The sequence below is a fragment of the Notolabrus celidotus genome, chromosome 5 (genome assembly GCF_009762535.1).
Source record: "Notolabrus celidotus isolate fNotCel1 chromosome 5, fNotCel1.pri, whole genome shotgun sequence".
NCBI classification, from domain to species: domain Eukaryota; kingdom Metazoa; phylum Chordata; class Actinopteri; order Labriformes; family Labridae; genus Notolabrus; species Notolabrus celidotus.
The window spans coordinates 32476402-32496470 of record NC_048276.1 but is presented as its reverse complement, the minus strand read 5'-3'; the positions used below and the strand labels follow the sequence as shown (position 1 = coordinate 32496470).

General features: G+C 40.6%; 1 protein-coding gene and 1 long non-coding RNA gene across 5 annotated transcripts; both read left to right on the top strand.

Annotated features, from left to right (window-relative positions):
* The first annotated feature begins 262 nt into the window (after positions 1–262).
* On the top strand, positions 263–8779 carry LOC117813261. Its single transcript, XR_004631378.1, has 3 exons — positions 263–416; positions 1043–1123; positions 8628–8779. It is a non-coding gene; the product is annotated as an uncharacterized LOC117813261 (long non-coding RNA).
* Positions 8780–13893: 5114 nt separating this feature from the next.
* Positions 13894–19676, top strand: LOC117812951. 4 transcript variants are annotated; one of them, XM_034683953.1, is made up of 6 exons: positions 13917–14062; positions 15107–15202; positions 15397–15719; positions 15824–15923; positions 19265–19381; positions 19486–19676. In XM_034683953.1, exons 1-5 carry the CDS (start codon positions 14054–14056, stop codon positions 19304–19306), a joined length of 570 nt encoding a protein of 189 aa, XP_034539844.1. In that variant the 5' UTR covers positions 13917–14053; the 3' UTR covers positions 19307–19381; positions 19486–19676. The 4 variants fall into 4 exon arrangements, with proteins under 4 accessions (XP_034539841.1, XP_034539844.1, XP_034539843.1 ...); XM_034683952.1 differs by having other exon boundaries at positions 15824–15947; XM_034683951.1 differs by having other exon boundaries at positions 15824–15965.
* The last annotated feature ends 393 nt before the right edge of the window (positions 19677–20069 follow it).

The following is a 20069-nucleotide window of genomic DNA, read 5'->3' as shown; positions in this document are numbered from 1 at the left end:
GAAAGCCTGTTTGTTTTGGATTGATAAGAGAGGCTTAAAATGTTCACAATGAGTAACTAGTAGGAGGACCTATGTGCAGAATTACAAAGATTTATTTAACTAAAAGCAAAAATGCAAAACAAAGAAAACCTAGACAGGAGAAACAGAGACTATATAAACATACACACTGAGTAACGAGACACAGGTGAGACAACAAGGCACAGGTGTAGACGCTGGCTGTTTTTGAAGCTGCCTACTATACCAGCAGAACGTACTGATTTGGCCAAAAGACGGAGTCCTGAGGAAATGCTACATTCAAATTCATGCTAGTTTTTCGTGGCTACCGACCCTAACTTTAATAAACATCATAAAGAAGATACACGGATAACTCAGAACTAATACAGACAAGAAATACAAGAACAACAAGAAAACACAAGGTAAGCTCTACAAAATGAAACGTGAAATCGATGACAGATAACACCACCGAGAAAATACACAACCAAACAAAAACAACTCATGAAAAAAACAACATAGTACCCTCCATGAAATGAGTACAGCAAAACGGTCGGCCCACCATGTTGAACGGTAAATCTTTAGATACAGTCACAAAGAAAATGAAAAAAGAAATGACCAAGTAAGCAGATTTCATACAGTGCTATCTCTACAGACTGTGAGGTTTGCTCCTCCTGTTATCGTACACAAAGTTAAGTTTGTAGTTTGTGAAACTTCAACATACATGTCCAAGCAAATCCATCACAAAGACAGCAAAGTAAATGAAATATATTTGTCTGTCATTGTCTTTCTGTGTTCACCTAACAAGCCAAAAACCTGTTCAAATATTAATCTAGGAGAATGTGAAGAGGTATGACGTGTAAATGATTCAGATGATTAAAACATTTTAGTTAAAGTGACCGGAGAACACGGCGCTCATTTGAACCAATATTTCTCCTCCTTTCTTTAATCGATCAACCAAATAATATATTTCCAAATCTTAACAAAAGTTATCTCAGGACCCTTTACGAAAAGAGCAGGTCTAGACTGATCTCTGTTATATTATTCACAGAGACTCATCGTAAATCCCCCTTGAACAAGCACTTTCCTGTCCAGCTCTTCATTGGGTGTCCGACAGATTCAGGAGTAACAGGTGTTGTGAAACATTTATTTTCCTCCTTTGTGGTTTTCAGGAGAAGTCACATAAATAAATGATCAGAAATGAGAAACTTAGCTTCTACACAGCTCTGCTGCTCTCCCACAATCCCTCTGCAGGGATATCATGGTGGGGTTCAGGGCTGAGGCTACATGAAGTGAATTATGTATCGTCGCTTTCCAAGCATGAGCTCATCAGGCTACAAGAACGAGACAACGTGCTATGAGTGCTGGGAATTAACTGGAGGAAAGTTTCAAATAGTAGGACTTTATTATTCATGACGGGTGAAATTGTGCATTGAAAATACTTTGTACACAAGCATTACACAACCCTGGTCCCCACGCACACAGAGCCACACCTGCATAAAAGACTGGGAGGCCATGATGCTTCCTTTCATTTGTTTTTAATGTGGGTTGTCGGTCAATGTGCCGGGCGGCCCAGCGGAGCCTCAGATTGAGAAACAAATAGAAATCAGAAGCCAGTTTTGTGGGGAGCGCCTCAGGGTCTTATTCATTTCCTTTTAACTTTCCCATTTTTTCTCCTCCATGGCTGACTGCGGTGGCTCTGTGCAGAGAACGACTGTCGCAAAATGCTGTTAGCTCCCAAATGAAATCTCCAGCACAAACACCACAGAGCAGACTGCCCGCTGGCAGACACGGGATGCTTTGCCCTTGAGAAAGGAATCCAGACATGAAACACTTTGTTAGCCCTCTGGAGAGCCGCCAATAAAGCCACATCCACCTCTTTTTCCCTAAAAAAGCTCACACTCTTCATCTCTTTGACAGGGATGAATCTGTTTTATGAAGAGAAGAAAGAAAGTACTTAGTGGAAAACAACCATGAGATGTTTTTGTTACTATTCAGCTTTTGTTTCTTCATCACCGTCATCAAGTTGTTTCATTTATAGATCTTTTAAGGATCATTCAAACTCTCAGCTTGAAAGGTGGTGAGAAAAGGTTTGGGGTCCCTTCCCATTATTGACTAACAGTAGCTACCATGAATACAATGCTTTCCAATGGCTCTTATTGCAAATATTAGGAAACTTCTCAAACCACAACAGCAGGAAAATCCACTTCTCTGTACATCTGTGTACTCAATCCAACAAATCTTGTCCCTCACATGTAGTCTGAGTGTCTAATCTCTTTTTACATGGAGGTCTGGGTTTTAAACATGGGAGGTGTTATGGTTTCAACTTCTAGTCTGAGTAGTATTAACTCACGCATGCAGGAAAAACAATCCATGGAGAGCAAAAACAGGAAGAACACACTGCTGTGAGTACAACTGGGCTCCCAGTGTCAGAACTCTAAAATTTTATTTATCTCCATTCAGAGATATCTTCAATCAAGTTCAGCTAAAACAGCATTAGAGATCAAAACATTCAATTTTGGGTGATGTGGTCAGTAGTTTTAAAAACAAACATTTCAAAAAGTTGTTTTCTGCTCCTGAAGACAGACATGACAACGTTTTCACTCTTACATTTTAACAAATCTTCATCATGAGGTTATTTCAGCCAACTTCAGACCTGTTTGTTGCGAGTAAAAATATAGGATTCTTTATCAGCTTCATACTGCTGAATTAAGCCAGAGAGAAGCGTCTGTGTGTCCGCTGTTGAACTGAGACCTACCGCTACTTCTGAAACAGATGAGCGGGCACTATCCTAGGGATGTAATGCAACGAGAAAAATACAGCGTTTATGTTGCAGAGGTAAACGCAGCAGGAGAGAGGAAGTGTTGGCTGGAAGTTGTTTTCATAGCCACAGCCACCTTACTGAGAAGTTGGCATCCGTTCCCAGAGGTCTATATCGCCTATCATCATCAGACAATGATGGACGACAATGGGATCAGGGGCATTTATAGAGAAAGTCCTTTAGAGTGTTGTTCTGAGTGTCTAACAATGTAATGTAAGGGATTCTGATAGAAATAGACCTTTTTGTTTTTAGGTAATAAAAGCTGTTTGAACAAAGAAACATCTGCTACATCGCTCTCTTCAAAGCCAGCAGAAATACATCGGGTCAAGTCAACTTGTTTATATGGCACATTTAAAAGGTTGACCAAAGTGCTTTACAAACACAAAGTTGTGACATGAAGCAACAGTGCACTATGCATCTTATTAATCGTGGTAAAATCCGTTGCATGGTGAATCATTGGTTTTGTCAGTGGCTTTAAAAGAGCATTAAAAAGACTGTTTCTGATTAAAAATGATCTTACTCTTTGTTGTAATCCTTCCATGATATTGATAGAAACCCTGAGAAACATAAAAGTCTGCCTGTGGCATAAACAAGGACATTTGATGGACTCTGATCCTGCCAGTCTTACATTCCGTCCAGTTTCACAGCTGAAGGCTGAAGTAAATCACTCCATTTTTTTTCATTTTGAGCCTTGTTTTTACCTGATTTAACTCAGGAGCATGTGTAATAACAGAATGCAGATGGTATTGTTTCCTTGTCATGTGAGCTAGAGATGCCTTGTGGGTTTGATTAGCAGATCTGAGTTTAAAACCTCAAACTTTTCTGCTCTACTTTGCTCATACTTTGCTCAGGAACACACAGGGTGTTTTTCTGCAGCTCCCTTGAGAGCTGAGCAGCATTCACCGACATCCCTGGAGAGATGAAGTAAGCAGAAAGTATGCCAAAGTGTAACGATCAGGTGCACAAACTTAAATGAAGCTTGGAGCGAAAACATTCCTGAGAACAGATGCATACATATTAACATGATAAAGCTTCATTGATCACCAGAGCCAGATAGTTTGTGGCATTTTGGGTGAACTATTGATTTTTAAGAGTACAATGGAAATACCTGCATATTACCAATGGATCAATCCTGTCAGGAAGCATAATCTAGTTTTATGATAGTGATATTCAGATCGGAAAACATGTGCATGAAGAATAAAATAAAGATATGTGATTATTTTGACCAAATGCATGGCAGTGAATACTCTGCACTGGGTGTCACTGTTGCCTCATGTCTGAGTTCCCTGCTCTACTTTGCATGTAAGCGGCTTCAGCAGCAGCAGCAGCAGCAGCAGAGCAAAGCCTGAGCGTCACAATCCACAAGACGCAGAGGAAGATTTCCCCTCACATGTCTGCAGACTCCTCCAACGGATCACATCCCACACGAAACCAGAGACACAGAAAGCAATCTGACACAATCCTGCTAGACGTGTGTGCCACATGTCTTTCAATTCATCAAGATGAATTGAAATCTTTCAATTTGTCACACATGCTGCTGCTCTCAGAGCAGAGATGTGCAGAGCAGGGACTGTGTGCAGCAGCCTGAGAAAGAAACGTCTACTATTAAGAACCGTTTCTATAAAAATGACTCTCTGTAATTGTGATATTGTGCTTGTACATTTCAATTTTCCATTACAGCCACACAATAGTTAATCAAATGTCCAGGCATACAGCCCTGAATGACAAGCACCACTGCATTTGTATTGATGCCAAACCCCCAACAAATACCCCCTTCACAGTAATCCAAACAAAGCCGAATCAAAGTAAAATGCTTTCTGAGGAGGAGAGAAGGCACACAGACAAAAATACAAGAAAAACATAAACGTTGTAAGAAGTCGTCCAACTCACCTCCACCAGCTTCCTGTTGCATTCCCTGAATCCTTTTTTCTTCTCAGGTCCAACATGCTATGTCTCTGTACTTTTTTTTGAGCACTCAGAGTGGCTCATGCCCATGTTCAAATGGACAGTGGTTGTTCAAAAGGTAAATTTTTGGTTGAACTCAAAGAATATGCTGAAATAAAATCTTTAAATTCATAGACAGACAGCAGATTTGTATATCTGGTCCCTGTCTTATGTGCAGTGTTTGTTTTTATGTTACACTAAGTTGCACTTACCAGAATGTTTCCCTGCACTACTGCCCAAATCCCCTCTTGAGGAAATATAAATATGTCTAATCTGATTTGATCTATTTTAGTGTCTTAGAGCTCTGAGTGGGGAAAACCCCATTAAAAACAGTCATTGATTCTGAATAGCAAGACCACAACACATGCACACGTCATATCAAATCAACACATGGAAAGGACTCTGGCCCATTTATAAGGTTAATGATTTCACCTCCTGTTGCTATTGCCACTGCTGCCCTGTATGTGGGCTGTACAAGCCCAACTACCTCTCCAGGATCACAAATGGAGCAGTTGTGGAGAATCTGCAGCCTCTCAGTTTTTTTTTTGTTTTGTTATATTTTTGGACATTTTTTACCTTTAATGGATAAGACAGCTGAAGAGAGACAGGAAGTGTGGGGAGTAGAGAGTTGGGGAGGACATGCAGCAAATGGTTAAGGTTGGACCGAACCTACGACCCTCTGCAACGAGGACTGTAGCCTCTTTATATGGGGCACGCGCTTAGACCGCTAAGCTACGGCGCCCAAGCCTTTCAGTTTTTAACTTAATCATCAATGCAGTGATCTCAGTGGGCAGAAATGCTATGATACCAAAGTGCTGTGCTGATTGGCTGCCTCACTGTTGTCTGAGAGGAGACAGTGGGAGGATGCAGACAGATGCAGAGGTGGAAAAACACCCCCAAAATATGACGAGCACTCCAGAGGAACTCATGCCAGCACACTACACATAGGACCCAGAATCTGACCCTGGACAGGAGGAGGCAGTGTTGCAGCTGTGGTTACATCAACGTGTCTTGATTCTACTTTCTTGTCTTTCGTGTGTAATTTTTGCGTGGTCAAGCCTCAATGTTGAAGCAAAGCTTGGAGGCAAATTTCCAATAAAAGGCAACCTTCTTTTCCATGTTCCTCTGTTGCTGGAACAGAAAACAGACATTTGTGTTAGATTTTGCAACCAACAACAGAGCAGCGGACATATCTGGCTCTAACCTTAAACATCTTGACCCTGCAAGCAAAACCATACTGGCATAGGAGGGAGCGGCACTGCTCAAGGAGTCTGCGTGGTTTTGCTTGCATGTCTATGCAACACACTTGTGTCAATATATCACCTCAGGAGCCAAGCTAGGTTTTCCCTTTGGATGGGCTACAGGAACAATGCAGAGCTTTTCACTTCCACATTCTCAGTTTTGTTAGAGAATGACTAAAGTGTATAAGTACAGGCAAGAAGAAACATAGTTTTCACTATAAATGACCTTTAAATTTAGACAGTTTTACAAAATGGAAAACAAACTATGACTGAAGAACTTATTTATAAGTTTTAGACAAGACAGTATTGACTTAAAATCATACCAGTTATGGTTTGGGGATATCATTCATATGATTAAAACTGCTATGCAAAGAAATCAATGATGATAATAAATACACCTCCTTATCTTTCCTAAAGAAGCTTTTAACTCAGCCACAAGCCGTCTTCTGACACTGCCTTCATAGAAACAAATCTATTAATGCAGTCCAATATGAAATGTTGTCAACAGACAGAAGGACAGAAGCTTCTTAGCCAAGGGTTAAATATTGAAACTCTAACACTGAGGAGGCCTTCCCGGCTGTGTGGTTATGCATTATAATGCATTCCCTCCAGCCAATCACAGTAGAATATTCTAAGTGGTCATAAATAAGTCTAACTTTGTCTGCAAATCAGCTCTTTAAATGTGATCTAAGGCTTCTCTGGTGGGATAATTCTGTCCTGAATTCCTCTCTGTATTTATAGCATTGTTAGCGTGCTGGCTGCACCGTCTCTGTCACATGAATTAGGGCCAAAGTGGGACAAGCTCACGTTTGTTACTCACTGTAGCTGCGGGGAAAGTCACCTGATGCCTGGCGACACTGGAGATCAGAGACTCTCTGGTCATAAAACGGCCCATAAACACAGAAACAATCAAGAGAGGACCAGGCTGGCGTGTGTGTGCAGAAAATAGACAGAGTGTGTGTTTGTGTGTGTGTGTGTGTGTGTGTGTGTGTGTGTGTGTGTGTGTGTGTGAAGGCCAGGTGGAACATAATTGCTCAGCTCCCTGCCTGAAATTCACTAAAGCTAAACGCTAACTCTGTGCTGGGCCAAACCTTCTTTATTAACAAGGAACATTGCACCTCTATCCAGTTAATGAAATATTGATTTGGAAATTGTATTGTAAGACGACGGAAAGCTTTTAAAGCGCTTAGTGCCTTTGCTCAGAGCCAACTTCATCAATTATTATTTTTTTGTGGTATTCTCGGAGAAAGCTCCTAAAGCAGAGCTTGCCGTGCCCTGTGTTCGTGATTAGCGTCATATTTCTGTACCGTGGGAGCTCTGGGGCCCCAAATGCTTCCATGTTTTTTTAATGAAAGATGTTGGCATCAAACTGAGCTACATAATGACGACGACAGTGGGACATTGCTCTTTTAATGATGTGTTTGTTCCTATTCCAGTCGAGCTGTTAAAAAGAGAAATTTAAAAAAAGTTAATTAGTCACATTTCCAAATGTAGTTCTCAATCAGTGACTCGGTTTAATGGGATTGTGTGTCTCTGGCGTCCGAACTGGGCCAATTTTGAGAACATCATGAATCAGAAATGAAAAAAATGTTATGTGTCCGCACTGTAGTCAGCATCTGAACAGTACTGATAAGAAACTAATCCAAACCAAATGGAACCACTCGGGTTCCTGAATCTGGTTATTTTGGTATCTTTGTTGAACAGCAGACTTTGGTAAACCTCAGGATTAAAACTGTGAGATAACATGAACCGTCACTGCAGGGACTAAAAAGCCCCAAAACCTTGTCTCAATACAGAACATAAAAACCCTCTGTTCTGCTCATTGTATTAGGCTAGAGGCATAAACTCAAACACAAACTTGGATATCTTTCTTTTTCTAAGACAATAATATGGTAATAATATGGTATTATTTACTATTGAAAGAAATAACCTAGTCATGTAATGTATCTAACACAAAATAAGTAGCGTGTTACTATAAAATGTTGCATACCTAAGAGTGCAAGAAGAATTTGCACCCTGCATCAGTCCTGGGTCTTTGCTTAACTAGATAACTATGACCGTGGTGAGCTCTCACATGATTTGATTTGTGAGTAAAGACAGTTCAGTTGTTCACTATAACAGATTGTCATAATAACATTTATAAGATGTAAAGATGGCGCTCGTGCAGTCTTCCTCTAGTAGATACTCAAAGAAAATGCACATTTTTGCATTTCCAAACTGGCTTCATTTTTCAACTCCAGAGCTTGCTGCTTGTTTTAGCTTACAGCATATAGAGTTTTAAAACTATTTTCATTCACTGGAAAAATCACAACATTGAACAGTAGAGACAATTTAGTTTTCCACAGAAAAAAAAGAATAAATCAATACATATATAAAACATGGATCACCAGGTTTTTTTCTTTTCCTTTTAAGTCTTCTTGGTTTAACTCATGAACTCATCTTACACAAACTGTCTGTATGTCTCTGTGCATGTCCCACATGAAACATGTCATTTTGTATATATATAGCAGAGTTTCATGAGCAGGACCACACCTCAATCATGTCTCCTCTGGCTCTCTTATAAATTCAAATCTGTCTCTGTCCTGCCCTTTCGTTCTCAGTTTTTGTTCTTTCTTTCCTTCTATACACAGGGTTCTTAAGGTATCGTGCCAAGGAGCTATGGCGGATCCCCTAATAAGTTTCCCCAGACGACACCAGCAACGACAAAAGCAACAGCGAGAAGTTCAACGTCAAATTCCGAAATACTATACCAATGAAATCAATAAATCATAGTCAAATAACATCCTGTTGATGGTGTGGTCCTTGCTTGTGAAATAATGTTGGTGAACTGACAAACTGAAGCAACAGTCTATGTCTGCAGAGCCAGAGGCTTCAGTTTCATGACTGCTTTTCTGGGACTGCATCGTTAGGACCCTCATGTTGGTGCCACACTCATGGTGAGGGTTAGGGTAAGTGTTATGGTTAGACACTGAAAACAGTTACACTCAACACTAAAAACATATTAAACGGGGCACTAGTGGCCTAGCTGTCTAAGTGCCCCACGAATAGAAGCTACAGTCCTCGTCACAGAGGTCCCCAGTTCGACTCCTGGCTGGTTGACCATTTGATGAATGTTTTTCCCACTCTCTGCTCCCCACATTTCCTGTGTCTCTTCAGCTGTTCTGTAAATAAAGGCAAAAAAAAAAAAAAAAGTTTAGACACTAAAATTGCTGCCCACTTAAACCACTAGGGGGTGCTGAACCTGCAGACAGGTGCTACCACTATGTTGTGTTAGTACCTCTTTGCAACTCTTTGGAAAGTGTATCTACAAACTTCTCTGTGTCAATGCAATCAAGAAAATATTGTTGTACTTCACACAAACACTGCAAAAACTACACTCAGCAGTCATACAACCACCTTGCTAAGCACCTTTAAGATTTAAGTATTCAAAACGTAATCCAGTGAGATGTTTGGTGGATAAAAATAGGCTCATACTCTTTGTTGATGTGAGATCTGAAGTGAACGCTTTACCCCATCTTTGTTTTATGCTAATACATGCTTCTCACAGATACTCCGAATGATTGAAGTGTGTGTCAAAGTTTTAAAAATATGTGAAAACTCTATTATGTATAACAAGATGAAACTTGTCTTCCACTGTGTTAGATATGATAACAAAAAATATTATAATTGACATCATGCAAAACAATAACATTTAAGATGGCACTGAGAACATTTAATACATACGGCTACCATCAAACTTATACTTTCCTATATGTAACACACAGGTAGATTGTGGCACCTGTTCAGTTTTCAATCAGTCACAATCGAGCATCCATATATCAGGAGGATCCCTGTACAGGACCCTGTGGATTTTATAACCACAAAAAGAGCAATGCTTTGGGCAGGGCTGTGTTTGATTTTCATGCCATGCTCAGCTTGAACGCATACTCAAGATGTAAGTGTGCACAGGAGCAGTCTTCATGACTACAGAGAGCCATAATGCAGATATGATGTGCATCAAAACTACTCTATTACACTGATCAACAGTTGGTGGCACCATCAGTAAATCACTAGCAAATAAGCAGGAAAGAAAAAGACATGATGTAAACAATGCAAGTCAGCTCTACAAATATGTTACCAGGGACAAAATAAGCAATGCTCTGAACCAAATATAAATCATGTATTTGGAGACTGGCCCATTCTAACATGTTGTAAATATGTTTTTTTATTAAGTCTGTCTTGAATCCAGGTCTACCCCAGAATCTAATGTTGCAGTTTGCATGACTGAAGCAGGTGCAGACTGGCGACTGGGTAGCTGCCCATTCATTGGTGCTGCTATAGTGACTCAGGGCTGCAGAGTGTGTATTAGCAGGAGGTCATCACGGTTTATTACACACACTCCATCAGAGCCGTTTCCATTCAGCCAGCCTGAAACATACGTCCAGACTAATCAGCACCATGGACAGCACCTCTCACACTTCACTCGGCTTCAGCACCGCTTCACACGATTGAAATGCACCACGCTATTCACACTCCAGTGCACTCTGTCCAGCCTTTGTTTTCACACCATGCCCCAGCAGTCCCCCGCCATTTATTTACCAGTGCAACACAAGTGATAACCTTATTTTGTCCACACAGAGCTGTGTGTTTCTGTGCGGTGAAAGACAACATTTGGAAGACAAGATCAAATCAGGAGTCAGCAAACATTTAGGCGTTGAAGAGGTGTTGATGTGACTGTCTTCAACAATGCAGGAAACCTTTGTTAAAAGGAAACAACAAGAGAAGTGATGGCACTCAACAGTTTGTTCAAGAAACCATCTTGAAACATGCAAAATTGTTTTCAGTGTTGGATTTTCATGGTAAACATTTCATATCCGAAATAGCTCAGACATATGGGGCTTGATAAGAGCTTTCACTCCCTTTGTAATCCAGCATCAGGCATCAAAGCCACGGTACCATTTCTGTTTTTGTTGCGAACTGTATGATGTTGAGAATTAAGGGAACCAGCGCAGATGTTCCTGCAAACCCTCCCATTCTGTCTACTCTGCAGGCTGTGTGTCAGTTCATCTTCAAGACCACCACAAACCCTCTGGATGTCCATGAGGGCCCGATGCAGGACCAGATGTTGTTGTCGTGTTGCTGCTGCAGAGTCATTCACATTTTCATTAATCAATATCCAAACATTTCTCCTCTCCTCCTAAACAACCGAGCATATGGGCCGTCGTGTCTGCCACTGTGCCCACAACAAATGCATCAACCTGCCTGCAGTTCATCAAGGTCCCACATGATGAAACAGCCTGAGCGGCTGATCTCCCACTAATTTAATGATAACTATCACCTGTTCTCCGTGCGCCGCACCACACTCTGGATAGTTTGTGAGTAATTGGCCTGTGCCTTTTGCTTGATTAATTTGATTGCTACATTTTTCACTGTCCCCTCTCTGGTGATTGCTCCGGCAGTACAGGTGCTGGGTTTCATTAATTATATCCTTAATTGGTTTGGAAATGTTGAACGCAAGTTTGTTTTGGGGGAAGGTGGCAGTTTGTTTCGAGCAGCAAAACATCTCAGCGTGTTTCTCCCACTTAAAAAGATAAATGAACCTCATCTTTCCAGCAGATTGTGGTGAAGATGCAGGAGGTAACGAAACTCAAGGACAACAAGCTGCTGGGACTGTGGGTGTAAGATGGAGAAGTCTGGAAACTAATATCCAGGCTTGTCGACATGTTTTCTTTGTGATGTTTTTGATTAATAGTCTGGCTGAGATTATACAAAATAAGACAGATGAATAAAAAGATAGTTTTGGTATTTTTTAATAGTAGATATTATTTTGACACATTTCGTCTGACGTTTTGGAATATCTTCCTAAAGTGCTTGTTTTTGCCATCACAGGCTCAGCTTGTTATTGATAACACCACACAAAGTATCTCTACCAACCTAGACCTTTTTCTTAAGACATGATGTTGGTTTTCTTTTAAACTCTTTGACCTTGAACAACTAGTTTGGTTGAAGCTTGGGGTGATCTGGTGTTTCGGATCGTTTGGACAGATCCAGGATAACATAATAATGTAGCCTGTAAGCCCACTGAAATATTTGGTAACACTTTACAATAAGGGTCCCTTAATTAACGTTAGTTAAGATAAGATAAGATACTCCTTTATTCGTCCCACAACGGGGAAATTCATGGAGTTACAGCAGCACCTGCTGTGGGCGGACAGGATACAGGAGAGCAAGGCTTAACTAACTGGTGAAGAAGGCCAGCTCAGTCCTGGACCCTGTGGAGATGGTGTCTGACAGGAGAGTTATGGCCAAGCTCTCGTCTCTGATGGACATTTTTTTAAATATATATATATTCTTGTACTGCACACCTTCTTGTTTGCTGCTGTAACTCCATGAATTTCCCCGTTGTGGGACAAATAAAGGAGTATCTTATCTTATCTTATCTTATCTTATCTTAAACAAGAAGGTGTGCAGTACAAGAATTTCAAGAAGAATATTTATAGAAAAAAATGTCCATCAAAGACGACCGCTTGGCCATAATTATCCTGTTAAGGCATCATGAAGCCTTAATTAACTGTTTAATAATATTTTAGTAATCATTATAATGTATTAACTAACATTGATTAATATAATAGTTCATGCATTAATAAGCAGTTAATTAATGTCTAATGCTCAAAGTTAATTCATACATTACAGCTGACAGACAGACTGACATGGGGAGACTGACAGGGATAGACAGACTGACAGGAATAGACAGACTGACAATGCATAATGCATTAACTAACGTTAATTAACGGACCCTTATTGTAAACGCTTACCAAAAAAAGGTATACTGAAGGTCAGATGACCAGTTAAGACTAAAGATTCACAGTATGCAGGCTCATCAATCGCCCTGTATCGAAAGTTTCAATCAAACATGATAATGATTACTACTATATCTGCTTTTCCTAAACCTATAGCTCATTATTAATGTAAACCTTAATACGGACAGCAGCTATGCATTATTTGTGACTTTATGGTACACAAATATGTGTAAAGTGTATGATTTTATGTTACATCTTTTTGAGGACGATGAAAGTCAGGACACTAACTCGATGCTGATATTTCTCAGAGCAGGGTCAGTCATGCAGCAGAGTCAGGTTGCAATAAACTTTGGATTATTGTAGGCTACCGCGTGTCTATAGTTTTCCTGTCTGCATATTATTTATCACTAGGCTACTATTAATTTCTAAAGTTAACATTTGACAGGATTAAAACTAATATTTCAATCTTGCATCGGATTCTCTTGAAGGAAGATCGTGAGCTCAGAAAGAGTTGGATATATCATGAAGAGGAAAACAAAGTTCCATCTTATTTTATCCCGCCATAGGTTGAGTGTTTAACAGTGCACTTTGCTTAGGCCTACATGTAGGTGACCATACGAATTGATCCTGTAGTCGTGTGAGTAAATTTAATGACGAATCAAGATCACGCGGCTGTGCCAAATGCGTAAATTACGCACGTCAATGGGGATCAAGCTTTAAATTAGATTACGCACAGCACCTCCCTCCATATGCATGCCTACATATCTGTCCTGCAGCTTTTTATTGTTGTAAATATTAAATACATTTAGAGGTATATATTAACAGTCCTTAGTGAAAAAAGAAACCTCAGTTTGGACATGTTTAATGATCGCTCATAGGTCACGCTCATAAATGTAACCCATTGCGGACTCCGTCTCAATCTTTTAGAAGCTGATTTTGCATTTCATACAAGTGTTTTTAATGAACCACAGTTTGGAGGTGTTTTGAAATTATTCAACTGTCAGTAGTTGTGTTTATTTGGTCTTTGTAATGTTGATGGATAAGTCTGTGCGCATCCCCACTTTCTACTGGTTCCGAAGAATTCCATTGTTGCCATGGTTCCTCTTTATATCAAGACATTATTCAAACAAAAATAAACCTCAAACAGTCAGAAAAAGTTTTTCACGACTTTCACTCGACGATTTTCGGTGAATTTCACTCTCTACCTGCGGATTTGTTCCACTGTGACACAGATTAAAGATTCGCAAGTGATCAGAGACAAACAAACAACTTCTGACATGGAAAATGTGAGATTTGAACTTTTTGACCATCTCCGGTCTTTACTGTAATGGTGACGTATACTGCTAAAGCTAGACTTAATCAAAGTGTCTTTTCTTTTCATTTAAACGGTGATTTGTTTGTAGTATCAAGGTGCAATAATGTTATATTTTATAAATCTAATAAATATACAAATATATTTTAAACAATTTAACTCAGAGCTGATATATGAACCACTATATCAAGAATGTCAGTGTGACTAGGAGTAAAACTTAAACTTATTTGCTAACCAAACTGACCCTGAGGCCCCGACTTTGAGAGAACCTCTTTTACAAAATGTAATGTTAAAAATATTGCAATAGGGAATTGCTGCTTTTAAAGCACTCATAAATTATAATCAGTAGAACAATACTTTGTGTATTACCCTTTCTGAATATTCAGTGAACCTGAATATGAAAAAAACTGATTGACAATGAAACACAATTTAGTGTTGATAGATATGTTTCATAGAATTCCTGACTGCGACTTTTAATTGTTAAAATCAAAATTTTGAAATTGTAAATTGATGCTTTAAAACACACTGAGTATGTTTTTATCATTTTGCTATTTGTAATTAAGAAAATCATCAATTAAACTTGTATCACTAGAAACAGGCCATACAAAGTGTTTTATTATGATTAGTAATTTTGGTCTGACAACTTAATCAGAACAGTTTGAATAAACTATATTTTGAAACTTGTTCTAACTTTCTGTAGCTGGTACTGAGATTCAATGACGATGGATTTTTGAAAATCTACATTAAAGCTAAAAGCTAAATCTCTCATTTGATTAATATAAGTAGTCTACATCTCATCTTCACTTTTAATTTTAATTTTGTTTTTTTGTTTCTGGTGAACTACTCCATGGATGTGTTTAGAGGACTAACAGGTTATCAACGCGTGCAAAAACACTCATTTTATAAATGCTCAAACTTGTGCAGGTTATTTGAGATAATTACATGTTGTTTTTGTTTAACTGTATCAAAGCTTTGTTCTAACACGTGTTTTCTGTTGTTGTGTGATGTTCCTCGTCAGATTCAGGATCCCAGTCAGACCAGGAGAGCCTCTGCACGCCGTGCAGAGAGAAAGCCCCGAGCTTTCCCTCCCTGCTCATGCTGCAGGAGCGACCAGGTAAGACATTAGATGTTCCTACTTTGAGGAAAAATGCAGATTTGTGTACCTTGACAGAGAATCCAGATGTGCTCATCTACTTGTAGCTTGATCATTTCCACTTGTTTATCCAGTTTTTTGTGAAATTGTTGAAATCTATTGCTGAGAACTTTCCTGGAGACTGACATCCTCTCGTTTTTTATAACTCTGTCCAGGATTCAAATCCCCATCACTCAGCTCCTGCTGCCAGAAAGAAGAGGAAGCGGGCCTCCGTGGCACGCCCCTCTTCTTCAGAGCATCTTGCAGAGCTGACCCGGGATCCTGCTCCTCAGCACTCCACCCATGATGCTGTTGTTTTTCCTCCGGTCCAGAGGCCTCAGTCCACGATTCCACCTGCTGAGCTGCCTTCGGTCTCCGATGTGGTCCCCAGCACCCAGCCCTCCACAGCTCCTCCAGACGACAGTCCACTGATGATCCATGGTTATACAGTGCCAGAGTACCAACAGATCTACCACTCTGTTGTTGATGACATGCTCAGGTATGTTTGTGTCAAATATCTGGATTCACATCTATCTACATCCAAAATTCATTTTGTTTTTATAACTTTTGTATTACCAAGATTTCCTTTGGTCTCTTCTGCAGGTACAAGGATGGTCGTCTTCGTCCATACAGTCTGGATCTAGGACGACGCATAAAGCAGAAGCTGTGGGAGCGCCTAAATCGTCCTGCGTTCACTGAAACAGTAGATGAAAATGGACTTGTTAATGTGAATGTCTCATACAAGGTTGGAGTTAATCCTCCTCTGTATGATGTGGATGTCTCTGGTGAACCACAGCCTGAGACTCAACCTAGAAAGCGAGTTAAGACTTAAAGTCTTTACTTTAGCTGTTGAGTTTAGACCTGTAAATATTGTAGTTTTAAGTATAGGACTTGTAAATATTGTTGTTTTTAGTATAAGTTAAGATAAGTAAGTGTTATAGTATTTTATAATATAAGTTAAGATAAGTAAGTGTTATAGAATGAGTTAAGATAAGTGTTGTCGTTAAAAGTTTCACAGAAAACCTCTCAGAAAACCTCTTACAGCCACACCAAAAATAACTTGCGAAAAACCAAAACAATTCCAAGGTACAAAGAAAATCCTCCACCTTTAGCCTCTAAAAATGTTCCTGCCTCCTCAATGTAACATCTGGAAACTAGACAGCCACCAAGCTAAACCTCCATCCTGCCTCCATCTTTAAAAAGACATCTGTGACCTCAAACATGTGCCAGCAGCTTTTTACCACCAAACTGCTGCACATGGAAAAGAAATACTTCAACCTTGATCTCCAGCTTTTGCATTAATCCATCAGCCTCTGCCTCCACCATCAAAATGTTAAAGACTTTTGCCTTCACTGTCTTCTACTCAAGCCTCTGCCTGCCACCTTAAGCTGGCAATGACTGCTAATATCTGCCAAATATTAGCAGTCATTGCTTTCAACTGTAATTTTTGATGAAAATCGTCAGCTCATCAGCCGCCTCCACCTGCAGCCTGTCAGGGAAAATATGCTCCACCTGGATATTATCTGGAAGAAGACTTCATCCTTATTGTCCAACTCAAGCATCTGCAAGCAACTACCTCCATCTGCAGTTGCGACCAGAAAATATCAGTCTCCAGCTCCACCTGTGCCAAACGATAAAAAGGTGCCTACCATTCGAGTTACTGCCAGTAAAATGGTGCTCTGGTGCACTGACTCCACCTACCACCTCTGCCAGCACTCTGAATCCATTGCCTCTACCTGAACCCTCTGCTAGAACAGATCAACAGTTACCTAGACCAGATGCCTCTACTGCCTTCAAATCATGTACCTGTCTGAAACTTAAAATTGTCTCCACCTGCAAGGACCTGAAAAGCCTCCTGTAAGCAACAATCATTCCTCCATCTCTAACCTCTGCTGAACACCAACAACGGAGGTTGTCTCCAACTGTAGTCTCTGCTACTAATCAGCAGCCAATGCCAAAACCTGCAACTTCAAAAAGCAAACTGCTTACTTCACTTGTCTCCTCCTTTACCTGCTGGCCTCTGCCATGAACTACAGGTGCCTCCACTGCAGTTCATGGCACACAGCTGCCAACGCTTCAACTTGAATCTGTTCCAGCAACATATTACAGCCTTTCCTTACAGATTATGTCTTACAGCCTCCCTCCACCTGCAGCCTATGCTTCTATGCATCACCACCTCAAACAGTGCCATGTGAACAACAATCACCTTCAGTGCCTTCTATACTGTCTCCACCTGCCAAAAAACAGCTGGATCCACCTGCTGTTTGAGGCCAACAACTGCAGCCCCTACCTCAAACTCCAACCCCTGCCAGGACTAACCCTCTACTTACACCTACTGCAACAAATCACAACCAACCACCTCCAACTGTCCGCTGCCTCTCCCATAATCTTCAGCTGCTGTCTCCAACTAAAGACTTTGCCTCAAACATGTTTTGCCACCTCACTCAGCGTAAGTCTCTTATAGGAACTTGTAATTGCCTTTAGATTGTGTTTACTAAAGCTGCTGTCCATCCTTTCAACTCCATCCCCTGCCCAAACACCAACTAATGTAACTTCTAACTGGAGTCAATGCCACCACCTTCAATTTCACAAACTCCTCCTGACTCATGAGCTTCCTCAAACTTGAGTGCACAAGACAGCTATTTCCACAGCCTAAAACTGAAGCAATCTTCAGCCTCCTCCACTTGCAATCCATTGCTCCAACTCCAAACTTAGCCGAAACCAGCTGACTTCACCAGTTACCTTCTCCAAAAGCCTTAGACTCTACCTTAAAGTGGAGGTGCTGGGAGCGATGGCCTATTACACAACTGGCCCAGCACTTCTCTATCTTTTGTTCATTTTGGACAGGGTCTCAGGATCTCTTTTGTTTCCCTTGATTCCATTTTCTTGTTTCTTGAATATTTATTCTATTCTGTTAGAAAGCTCAGGGTTTAATCTTTACATTTTTCAAATGCTGTGGTCTCCACTTTTTCATCCTTGGTTTCTTTGTGCCAGGTTTCTTTTGGGTGACAGTTAAAACCCTTTCCTCAACTTGCACTCTCTTACAAACACCTGTTACTACTGCTTTCAACTTAAGCCTGCTTCAGCAACTTACTGCAGCCTTAACTTGCAGATTGTGGCTCAAAAGATGTAGCCTCACTTCCCCTGCGTCTTGTGCCAGAAAACATCAGACTCCACCTCCCTCAGTGCCATGTGAACAACAGTCACCTTCAATGCCTTCCACACCATCTCCACCTGCCAAAAAAACAACAGCAGCTGACACCTTCAACTTCTTCTTCTGATGACACCCATCACCTCTCATCCTGACCTGTAAAGGGTGAAAACCTTGACCACCTGCTGTGGCCAATCTAAAGCTGCCTCCTCTTGAATCCTGTGCTTCCACATCTCTGCAACAAACCAGCAGCAAAGCCTCCCATTACTTACGGCTCTTGTCTCTCTGTGTCATTGAGCAGCACATGGTCAGGAACGTTGGTTTGCTTTTCCTCCTTACCTTTCTTTCTCCCCCCTAACAGAGGTTGGTTTTCCCCAACTTGTTGTAGATTGTAGGTTTTTTTTTTGTTTGTTTTTTGTTATGTTGTTCTTTTATTTATTTATTTATTTTATTATGTAGTTCTTTTTTATTTATTTTTTTTCATTTATTTTAATGTACCCCTCCATGGGTCGCCACCTTAATGTGGTAGAGGGGTTTGAGTGCCCCAATGATCATCGGAGCTATGTTGTCGGGGGCATTTGTCCCTGGTAGGGTCAACCATGGCAAACAGGTCCTAGGTGAGGGGACAGATGAAGTGCGGCCCGTGACAACTGATGAAGAAATCCAAATATTAAACATTGTTAAGCTAATAAAGGTGTTTCAATATTGTAACTGCATTACTGCAATCAGCTTTACCATCATGAAGCAATGCATGAATACTAATAATCGATTAGGGGCCAAATGTGCACAATTTTCTTTGGTATACTTTCTGTGATGATTGTAACATGTTTTGGTTTTAGTTGGCAATTTTTTAAAGTTGGTTTCTTATTGTGGAGTCTCTTTCATCCTCACAGAGATTGTGCGGCTCCTTTCTGCAACGTCACACCTGCGCCTGATCACTGTAATCACCACCGGCATTTAAACCCTGCTGTGATGCTTCTCCAGTGCCAGATTATTCCCGCATCAGATAGGTATTTCGGCTGATCTCTCAAGTTCTCTCGTGACTATTTTCAAGTTTTCCAGCTTGGTGTGTTTTTTACCTGCGACTAACTCTTCTGTGTTTTCCATTTCCCAGTACCTCCACGAGCCCCAGTGCTACAGCCCAATTTCTGCCATGCTGCCACACTCTCTCCCCGGACTTCTCACCAGCCTCCTCCTCAAGCGCTCACTTCTCCAGACTTCACCACACCTCTGATTTCCCTCCTCACGCCTTGGACCCTGGATCTCTTCCCTCCGTGCTCCCTTCAATAAATTCACTTAACTGCTTATCTGCCTCTGGTTGTGCTTTTGGGTCCACCTTGCTACACTTGGTTTTCTAACCGCTACACTTTCCCCTTCATTCACTTCCACTCTATTCACACAAAGAGGACTTTAACATTGGAAAGCAAGTTTGCATGTTTGCTTCATATAGAGTTTGATATGAATTTTGGTTTTGGAGTAGACTGAAGACCACAATTATTTCAATCTTGTGCTGCTCTTTGCAGACTTATGGTCAGATAAATGGAGAGAGTTAACTTGTTTGTACTCTATAATAACTTACTCAGGAAGTTCATTTCAAAGTTATTATTGTTGTTGTCCTTCTCTACATAGTGCAAAGAAATCAGTGGTAATAAGATAAGCAATCACAAGATGTGAGTGGACAGATGCAGGCCTTCTGTA

Bases quoted from the DNA above. Each gene is read 5' to 3' on its own strand.
- LOC117812951 (XM_034683950.1), top strand. The intron at 15,203-15,396 runs GTAAGACATTAG...AACTCTGTCCAG, and splicing joins CATGCTGCAGGAGCGACCAG to GATTCAAATCCCCATCACTC. The intron at 15,720-15,823 runs GTATGTTTGTGT...TCTCTTCTGCAG, and splicing joins GTTGTTGATGACATGCTCAG to GTACAAGGATGGTCGTCTTC.